This window comes from Ascaphus truei, chromosome 9 (genome assembly GCF_040206685.1).
Source record: "Ascaphus truei isolate aAscTru1 chromosome 9, aAscTru1.hap1, whole genome shotgun sequence".
NCBI lineage: Eukaryota > Metazoa > Chordata > Amphibia > Anura > Ascaphidae > Ascaphus > Ascaphus truei.
The window spans coordinates 15209325-15220091 of record NC_134491.1 but is presented as its reverse complement, the minus strand read 5'-3'; the positions used below and the strand labels follow the sequence as shown (position 1 = coordinate 15220091).

General features: G+C 45.8%; 1 protein-coding gene across 9 annotated transcripts in view; it reads right to left on the bottom strand.

The window, feature by feature from the left end:
• The window catches only part of PACS2 (phosphofurin acidic cluster sorting protein 2), a 100385-nt gene that overhangs the window by 10760 nt on the left and 78858 nt on the right, over positions 1–10767 (bottom strand). For 2 of the 9 annotated variants that reach the window (XM_075613473.1, XM_075613476.1), the window contains exons 8-19: positions 10443–10502; positions 9510–9667; positions 8295–8385; positions 6975–7046; positions 6519–6637; positions 6113–6245; positions 4996–5100; positions 4475–4581; positions 2640–2794; positions 2044–2154; positions 1083–1191; positions 338–388 (exon numbers count right to left, since the gene is read on the bottom strand). In XM_075613473.1, the coding sequence (XP_075469588.1) occupies positions 338–388; positions 1083–1191; positions 2044–2154; positions 2640–2794; positions 4475–4581; positions 4996–5100; positions 6113–6245; positions 6519–6637; positions 6975–7046; positions 8295–8385; positions 9510–9667; positions 10443–10502 (1271 nt within the window). Of the gene's footprint in view, positions 1–337; positions 389–1082; positions 1192–2043; positions 2155–2639; positions 2795–4474; positions 4582–4995; positions 5101–6112; positions 6246–6518; positions 6638–6974; positions 7050–8294; positions 8386–9509; positions 9668–10442; positions 10503–10767 lie in introns of all 9 variants that reach the window. The other 7 variants (XM_075613475.1, XM_075613472.1, XM_075613480.1 and 4 more) reach the window with 5 other exon arrangements.

Here is a 10767-nt window from a genome sequence, read left to right as displayed (position 1 = left end):
ATGCGCGGTGTGTATTAAGGGATTTATTCATCCTATGTACTCAGATCATTCCCACTGATGAAAGTGTAAAAATAAAGCATGTACCAGTATTTAAAAACGTATCCGGTGGATGCACTGCAGAAAACAGAATTATTAACGTCTGTTGTTTAAATGTGGTGCTGAACGTTTGTGAATATCGCCGCTCCTGTCAGATAAAAAAGGTACTTCGACCCCATCGGTGCCAGAACCCCAAATGGTGCAAATCCATCACCCCAAAATGAGCATCCTAAATTGACATGGGTTGTTAAACAAGGGATAATAGATCAGCCAAAGAATTAAGAGATTAGAGGTTGGTTACCCAGCGAGTACATGATACCTTAAGGGAAAATCAAAGTGAAAACTCTTTTTCCTTTTCAGAAAGCAACCACGAGAGAAAACAAAAGTGGGAAAACATTGTTACTGCACATCATGGCTGGAAATACCCCCATTCCGTTAGCCCAGGGGTTCTCGACTCCAGTCCCCAAGCCTCCCCCTCCCCCCCAACAGGTCAGGTTTTCAGGATATCTTTGATTGAGCCTCTAATTGAGCCACCTGTGCTGAAGCTGGGATATCCTGAAAACCTGAACTGTTGGTGGCCCTTGAGGACTGGCGTTGAGCCCCACTGGGTTCACCGATTAACACCCTCATTATGTAAGTGTGCAAAGTGTTGGTGGCGAGCTGGTACAGTGGGTGAAAAGAACGCTGGCTGTAAACGCTTGCAGAATACGCCGTGTATTGTTAGAGAATCAGACTCCCACGCCCTTTACCACACCAGAAAGAGTAAGAAGAGCCACGAGTCCAACCCCATTTACAGCATAGAAGTTTAAAGGCACGTGGCTTTTTGATCCACTGACCACGTTTGGTGCACGAGGCAGCGAAGGGAAAGACAGGACTGGGGGAATAAAGGGAACGTTTCTAAACCAAAAGCACTGTAAGGCAAACTTGGGCTTTGAGGGAAACGCCATAAAGTTAATGTGTTTCTTGTACCATTTCAACAGCGAAACATTTTTACTATGCGCTTCATGTCTAAGATTGTAACTAGCATGTATCAGACTGTAACGTACCTTTTCTGTTTGTACGTTAACATTGCCTCTGCTATGGGCAGCTGGTGGGCAGAGTTGGCCCCGGCTATATACTGCGTTACTCGGGACGCCACATCTGGCGTTTCCGGTACTGGAAAGGGAAAAAAGGATTAAAAAGCAGAGCACGGGCCACGACAACTCGTCGCTCGTCATTTCGCCCGGCGCACCCGAAAGGAGTCGGCGGGCACACGGGACATTTAAAGATGGCGCGTCGGGGCATTTTAGGCACGTCAGTCGTACGAGCAGCAAAATGTCAAGCGGCGAGGTGTGGTGGAGGTGGTTTGGTCGCTGCCAAGCGTCCTAGATGGCGCATGCTCACGAACACACACTAAAATATCTTCAACCCCGTGCTCAGAAACAGCTTGTACAAAATATAGGAACCTAACCGGCCCTCTGAGGGATCGAGTATGAGTTTAGTAAATGGTCAACTTTTTGGTCCCTTGATAATGTTCCCGGTTGTTGGACCAAAACATTAAGCATTGCAGGAGATGTACAAACACACAAACAAACACACAAACAAACACACAAACAAACACACACACAAACACACAAACAAACACACACACAAACACACACACAAACACACACACACACACACACACAAACACACACACACACACACACACACACAAACACAAACACACACACACACACAAACAAAAACAAACACACACACAAACAAACACACAAACAAAAACAAACACACACACAAACAAAAACAAACAAAAACAAACACACACAAACACACACAAACAAACACACACAAACACAAACAAACACACACACACACAAACAAACACACACACAAACACACACACAAACACACACACAAACACACACACAAACACACACAAACACACACAAACACACACAAACACACACACAAACACACACAAACACACACACACACACACACAAAGAGCTTCCCAGGAGCGTTCCTCACTTGTGGTGTGTGCATCCAGTTTGGTGAAGAGCTCCCTCCAGGCCGGGTCTTGGAAGAGGTTGTTGTATATGTTGTCTACTGAGCCCAGGTATTTGGCCACAGGATGAGAGCCTATAATAAAACCCGATCAGGCCGGGGAGGTAAACGTGGCGTCCGTTCTCCCACCAAACATAACATTTTGCTTTATTTCCGACGGTCAGTTTGCATTTCATGTCACCGGTTACTGCTTTGCCCCAGTGATATAGCAGAAAGATTTGATAAATAGCATCACGCAGACTTTGCAACTGGTTGTTGGCTCCCTCCGGTAGGGAAAGGGTCAAGGGTTGTCAACTTCACTCAGTTATCAATAACCCCCCCCCCCCAAAAAAAGGTCAGGTTTTAAGGCTATCCCTGCTTCAGCACAGGTGGCTCAATCAGTGGCTCAGTGTGCTGAAGCTGGGACAGATAGGGCCACCTGTGCTGAAGCAGGGATATCCTGAAAATCTGACCTGTTGGGGGGGTCTTGAGGACTGGAGTTGAGAACCCCTGGGTTAAGGCGTGTACCCCCATTAAAAGGCTGCGCTGGGAAACCCTCACATTGTAACTTCTTCACTTACCTAAGGGGATGATGAGAAATCTCATGTAACCGAGCCAGTCCGGGGTCTTGTGAGAGAACTGCTCTACGAAAAGTCTCAGCACGGCACTGAGGTAATTCTGGGCCCCCGCCACGGCCACCTTCACAGGGTTGGGAGGTTGGGAATTGCAGTTGCAGCTGAGAAACAAAACGCACATACGGAAGTCAGCACACACACACACACACACACACACACACACACACACACACACACACACACACACACACACACACACACACACACAGTGCCTGAATGCACTTAACTCATATAATGTTTGTATATTGCCCCCTAAGCACACCCTACTCCCCTAAAAAAGAAAATAATAATTTGGCGTTAAAAAAAAATCATGGATTCTGTAATCTTACTTCTGAGGTTGCCATGGTAACCGTTAGACTGCACTGAGTGCTGGGGAGAGCGCCATTTTAACCACCCGGACACCTCATATTTCCAACCTTTATACCCCCTGAAGGATAATATGGATTTTCAAAATAAAACGAAAAGTCAAGGCGAGGTCTCAAATAAAAATGCCCCCCCCCCTTCCCCCCCCAAAAAAACTGTCTATCTGCGTGGACTGCCGCTTTACAAATCTCTACATGAGGGGCGGGCAACTCCATTCCTCAAGAGCCAGGTTTTTTAGGATATCCCTGCTTCAGCACAGGTGGCTCAATCAGTCCCAGATATCCTGAAAAGCTGACCCTGGAGAACTGGAGTTGCTCACCCCTGCTCTACACAGAAAATCCCTCTACGTCGCACTCTGCAAATTTGATGAAAATGTTATTTCCTTCAACTCTATGGATGTATTGGGGGGAAATACAAAAAAAATACACCCTTTCAAGTTTCCCATGTTAAAAATCGCTGAAAAGTCAATTTTTCTCCTGGAATTTCACATTTAAAACCCATTGCTCTTGAACAGGAAAATCCCCAAGAAATTATTTTACGTTAAATAGTAAATTCCCTCAAAATATTAAATCTTTTTAATTATGTTTGACTGTCCCCATTAGAAATGGCCCAGTGTCACACATTGAGTAGTACAGATGTGACCAAAATCATTGGCGGTCACAGAACAAAGCGCCAGATTTAGCAAGTAGTACGTCAGCAGACTTTCGTGCCACGCCTCCCATCCCATTAACTTGAACCGGACATAAGGGACCATATTTACGATGCCGCTCTAAAAAGGGTCATATGGAGTAGCACCGCTTGGTAAATATGAAAGGAAAAAAAGTGTAGTGCTACGCTATTCTAAATACGTACTTGTGAACCGAATTAATGAATAAATAAAATAATATAAACCATATATAAACTAAAATTGTGATGTGAAAATAAGTGAAGGCTGCCAATAATAAGGTAACCCTGGCCAGATGAAAAACATAGACAATTGTCTTACAGTATCACACTATGTATTTTTGTTTCTCTTTTATGTGCCGATTCACCTACTCATCTCTAATTGGATCCAAGTGACTTTGGACTTTGATAATCATACAATATGGACACCTAATCAAGGACTTGCATTACTGGTATCATTTATTTGTTACATCATTTGATGGTTTATGATGTTTTGATGCACATTTAAGTTCTTTTGTCGCCGTTGGGAAACATTCTTTTTCTATGCTTAGTAAATATGAGCCAATATGGCGGTGTACTAGATTTGGATAAAATGAGCAAGAATTCCCAGTACAGTCCTATCCCGAGATGCCCTGTGTCGCACTTCGGTATTCAGTGTGTTTTGATGTACAGTAGAGGTGTGTGTTCTCATTCTTAATGCAGCACCGTGGGGAGAATCCAAGAGCTGTTCACATGCACCACATGGAGAGACTCACTATCGCTGTATCCGGGAGACGATCGTGTTGAAAGCGGCTTGAATATCAGCCGAGGAGCAGGTGCAGACTAAGGGGAGGTCGTGTTTTTGCAAAATATCTGAAAAAAGCTGCGAAGACACAAAAGGGGGGGATTTCCATAGAAATAGATACACACGTGGGTTTATTAGGCTTTCAAGGGACGGAGGTGGTACCCTCAAACATGCATTTGTTATTGTTTCTTCACCTTGCCATAATTAAGACGGCAGCACATGGGGGCAGCACATGGTTCCCCCCCGCCCCCCCAAGTACTAATATTATATATTAAAATAAGGTTTCTAACAGTCTGTGCGACAGACCACACACCTCTCTTTATTCACACCTATTACACAGTGGAGTTTACGGCCAAAGAGATGACCATTTATGCCATTTGGTATTTAGTGTATAGGAAGATTAAGTTAATGGAGAGAAATGGCCCAGTCTCCCGCTCAAAGACCTTCCACTTCAGAGACCAGCAAACAATCATAATAAAAAAGGACATTTACCTGGCCCTGCCAATCAGAAGTGTTTACAAGAATGATGTTTTCGGGGAGATGGTCGTCGGAAATCAAGATGTGGTTCAGCTGATCGTAAACGGTTTTCCTGGGTATCTAAATATCATGACAAAGATATGGGACACTGGTGTGACATTCACACACTGTTGGAACAACAATGGTTTGGATCAGCGCACGTCAGTTGGACTCAACTCACTTCCTGCAGAATCCGTTTAGGAGAATTGCAACGTTTCAATGCCCATGGCCCCTTCCCCCGGCACGGAAATGTTACAATTTACGTGCTAGAGTCCATCTCCAGATTAGGTCCAACCCGTCTCTTTGATTTTTGGAAAAATTCTCCAAAACAGATTCTGCAATAAAAGGGAGTGGAGTCCAGCAGCACCGATACTGTAAAAGTCTTTCAATTGTTATACTTTTCAATACATACGAGTGCCAATCCAAAGCATTATTGTTCCTGTATGGTTTAAATGACTATTGGTTGAGGCAGTGGGCCTGAGCACCAGCGCATAAGTAGTATGGCTAGTGGGGGGTGCAAGTTCTCTCTGTATATTCATACAATGTGTGCAGAATCAGTACTCGCTATTCCCCCTGTGCCAGGCATCGGACCACCACATATTAATGAGGACCGGGTGACAAGTCGTGGTAAATACAGACACCGCTGAATACCAAGAACATTAAAGACGGTAGTTTTACTAGGAACCCGTTAACTTAATGTCATATTTCCCTGATGGTCATTGCAGCGGGCAGAATAAAAGTTAGCCCAATGAGGGCAGAGCAACAAGTTGCCGATCCTTACGCCGCTGGAGGGGTTAAAGTGACTATCTCATAGGACCAAAGTGTACTAATGGCAGTGACATGTTTAAAGAGTTAAACCCAAGTGATTGATGCCATTTTTTTGATGAGCGGAGTCTTGGAGGGGTTCGATTTCCCTTCTGTGTGCTGCCAGTGTGTGTTCAACAGGAGTTTGCATAGGCAGAGCCCCCTCCCCGCCCCCATTAGAGACCATGCAATGTGCACTTAATTGCCAAAGAAATAAAAGCAGCCAGATCTTTGCACAATGAAGTACCCGGGATTTGCACAGGGCCGGTTCCCTTTGTCTGAATCCCACCTGAAGGTGATTCCGCGTGTCGGGGGAACGCTCGTTGTCCAGGCTGTTGGCGCGCTCGTTCTGAGGCTTGGCCGCCTGCCTCTCCTTCAGAGACGTACTCCTTCCCCGACGCCCGGCCTGCTTCCCTTCCAACCTGCAGCACAGCAAAGTAGTACCCCAGTGCTCGAAAAGGAGCCGAGCCCCCCAGCACAGTGACGGCAGGGGCAGGTTTCATAGCATCGGCAGAGCAATAAACACGGCTTTGCAAGAGAGTAAATTTGCAAGACACTGAGGGGATGGGATACGGATACGCTGGCGTAACAGTGTACTTGTAATGTGGAGATTACTACACCACACTTATGGAAGCAGCACAAACAAAAGCTGTCCGCCTCCCGACTAACTATTGTACATTTCACATTGTGCTCACCGAGTAGACGGCATGATTAAGGACTCGGTCTTCGTTAACTTCCCGCTCGGTGGTAACCTCTCGATGAAGACGTCCAGAGTGGAGAGCTCTGCATCCTGCTCGTCCTGCTGGCTGGTCTCCTGGGCGGGACGGCATCAACAACATGCAACGATCACGCTGCTGTGCCGAGTATCTCACTGTGAAAACTCATGGGCCAAGAGCACGAACAAGAGAAGGAACACGGGAGACCCCAGCATGTTCTGTATCTGTCCGGGGAGACCCCATGTTCTTTTAACCCCATGAGTGAAGCCCGACATAGTATGTAACAACCAAATCTATTTCACACAACACAAATGTATGTGTTTCTCCTAGAAAGCAGAGGAGGTACATGTAGGTACACGCGCCTGGCGCCACACGGGGCGCACATAAGAGCCGCAGCCACAATTTAAAAGAGCCCAAGTGGCTAGCAGAACTTACAAGTGACACAGTGTCAGATACACTGTCAGAGTGATGCATGGCTCCCATGGTCCGTCTGTCAGGGACTTCCTGCTGCTGGAACAAAGCACAGAATGACGATGACATTTACATCACGGCCACAAACCAAATTCACATCTGGATAGTCCGACTGCCGTCCCTCATACAACAAATTAATTTTGAGGAATACAACCAATTTAAAATACAGTTTGCAGACATTGGGTTATACTTGCTAAGCGGGGCTATGCCACAAATAGGCTGTAAGTTGCATTCGGATGCCGGCAGGGGTCTGATTGCATAGCAGAGCACCGCTAAATAATCATATTACATTTTTACACATGAACACACCGAGTTATTCCAATACCCCACACAACTTAGACAAATATCACGAGTAGCGATAAAGTAGCTATTACAGAAGTGGCCAGCTCCAATCCTCAAGGACAGGTCAGGTTTTCAGGATATCCCTGCTTCAGCAGAGGTGTCAGTCTTAAACTGAGCCACTGGTTGAGCTGCCGATTGAGCCACCTGTGCTGAAGCAGGGATATCCTTAAAACCTGACCTGCTGGTGGCCCTTGAGGACTGGAGTTGCCCTCCCTGCTCTATTACAACAAAACTAAAATAAGGCGCCCCCCCTTTACCAGACTTGCTTCCGGGAATCGCTTACATTACAAGATAGAGTATGGCTTCCCAATCTTGTTTGAAACTCCTCTCTCCCCCCCGCCCCCCGACCTCTCCTCAAAACATTTGTCTTGCCTGTGGGCCCCCGTCCCATAATCTGCTCACAAATAAATACGTCCAAGAGTTGGGTGCTGGAACCCAAAAAATCTTAATCAAAGAATAAGGATAATTATTGATGCAGTAAAGCTGCAGTTCTTCCGCGGTCACTAATTCTAACGCGTTCTAATTGTCACTCGACGTCCTTCCTGTTTTCTGCATCTCCCAATGTCCCTCTGTGCAATGAGCCGCCCCTTGTAAAACTATCCCCAACCCCACACCTAACCCCCCCACCCGCACCCCCGGAATCACAATCTCCGAGATAAGGGAGATGTAGATCACATCCTTTCAGAATCTTTCACAACTGCATAAACTGGTTTGAATTTCTGACTGTGCAATTGAATGATTAACTAAATAACAGCCATTAACAGCCAATTAGCCACTGTCATAAAACCATGCTGATAAAATGAAGTGATCGCAGCACTCGTTACATGGCAACTTGCCGCTGCTCCTGGCTCCCTGCCACACAGTCAGGGCATTGCCAGAGCAGTGCGAGGGATTAGTGCTGGCGATTTAACTAAAGCTCGTAAACCAGAGAAATCTCCTTACCGGACTCGGTAATTCCCTCTGGCTCCTTACGCTGTGCAAGCTTCCGATCTCCGTCTGGGAGCTGGAGTGGGACAGGCCCTCGAAATAAGGTCTGGGAGGGGGAAGGATATCGTCAAATGTGACAAAGCCAGAACCAGCTCAATAAGGGAATCAGGAGTGGAGAGAGATGGTAGAAATACACAGGGAAAGAGATCCCGGGACTCTGAACCCCTACAGTAGTTCCTGATGGGCAAACCTTCGGCACTGAAGGGGTTGTTTTATATTAAACCTGTACCAGGCGGTTATAAACCCCATAATCTAACATGAACAGTTCGTCCCGGGTGTGACACTAACTTTGACCGACTTAAAAATGGACGCCAACAACATCTCTGCCTGCGAGACAATCCACAGGTGGTACTTAGTCAGCATATAGAATGCCCTTGTGTGTCCAGTCCCCGATACGATGACAATACACTAAAATGCAGTGACATGTTCAACAGGATAAAAGTGGACTGACTTAAAAATATAACATTATCTACGCCCGATTGTTTTTGCTTTGAAAATCTCAATGGTAAACAAATGCTCCGGTTTGTCGTCTTTTGGTGATAACCGCGCGTCAGTGCTCAAAGCTCCAGGTGAATGGTGGTCTTTGCCTTGCCCACCAGATGGAGACGTAGCTGAGGTTGGATGTGTACGCTACCTCTCCACCGCTGATACAAGTGAACACAGCGCACCAGCAGGAAACAACACACACACAAGAAATAACTTCCCGGGTAAGGTCATCTTTCTAGGAAAGCCGATAACCTGATTGGTTGACCTGCTATGACAGGGCTGAGCAACTCCAGTCCTCAAGGGGCAACAGGCTGGGTTTTCAGGATATCCCTGCTTCAGCACAAGTGGCTCAATTAGTGGCTCAGTCGAATACTGAGCCACTGATTGGGATATCCTAAAAACCTTACCCATTGGTGGCCCTTGAGGACTGGAGTCGCCCACCCCTGGGCAATGTGGTACTGCTACTTTAGGAGGATAAAGATTTTGGGCTGCAGTGGGAAAATGCAGTGAGTCATTCATTGAATGAGTGTTGGGTGCATGGAACAGCCTCCCAGCTGGATATGGGGGAGAAGCTAATATAGTCACGTATGTACTTGAAATAAACTTAAGCGTATCCTAAATATGGAATAGCCAGTGATTAAATGAATGTAGGAGGGAGGTCAGGTGGGTTCTTCTGTTTCTCACTTTAACTTTGGCTTGGGAGTGCTGAGGACACTGTCGTCATCTTCCATCTCTGGACCGCTGTCACTCGGATTCTCCATATCCAGGGTGTCATACAGCAGGTCCATATCCTCTTCCGCCTCCACCACATGGTCCCCCTGGTCCTGCTCACAGTCCAGCACCTAATAACACGTAAACAAACAGCGTGGTTACAAGAATGAAACTGCCGACTTTGGCCACAACTTTTATTTAAAAGGAACAAACAGCTAGAAAAAAAAAGAAAAAAAATCGTGTAGAAATCCATTTTATCCCATGGAGCTCACTTCCAATGGTGTCATTTTTAGGTCAAAAGAGGGTAGAAGATGTGTTAATTTGCTGAATGCATGCACTTTACTACAGAATATGTCGCTGAATTAATATGGGTGTAAAAAAATAAATAAAGTGGGTGAATATTGTGCAAATGAAAGTTATTCCCGTGGGACATGGTTTGTAACTTTGGGCTGCACGCGATGTCTCGGAGGCAGAGAGCAGAGAGTTCGCTTTACATAAAAACCGTGTCACTTAATGTCTACAAAAAGCAAATCTCCTCCCCTCCTCCGAAGAGGCGGCTGGCTGTTTGAACGCCTGCCCCAAAATCTCTTTCACCTAAGCTCCAATGTTTGCCAAAACTTGTTTGCTTTTCACAGGGTATTTGCTTTACACATTAAATGATCATTGTTTGCTCCTTTTTGAACTGCAAATAACATTGTTAAACCAAACAGAGAGGACTGCATTTAAAATACACATCCGTGTCACAAAAACCACGTATAAAAACAAATTGTGTATGAACTCCTTCACCGGTGTACGAATCACACACACTACACTCGGCTTCAGCGGTGTCGCCAACACCTACGATCCCCGTTGCATATCTGCCAGCAGCCGCAACAAATAACCAGCCTCGTCGTACCATTCACGTACCTCGTCGGAGACTTTAAATCTTCGCAACAGCGCGACCACTTTCTGCTTGAAGTTTTGTTGCTGGAAACGAAAAGGAAACATGACCTTAATCGGGGTGCGCAGAAGTCACGCGACCCTTCAAACCGGGAGCCGGCGCATCGCTGCAGCGGTTACACTGGGTGAGGATGATGTAGCAACGTAAAAAGACATATTAACCGGGTTTATTATTATTAAAAAAAAAAAAACACAGAAAAGGTTCCTTAGATATTGCTATAAACAAGAAGCATTAGTCACCTCTGCATCAGTGTTTCAACTAGTTCTGCATAGGATTGATACATTTCAAACG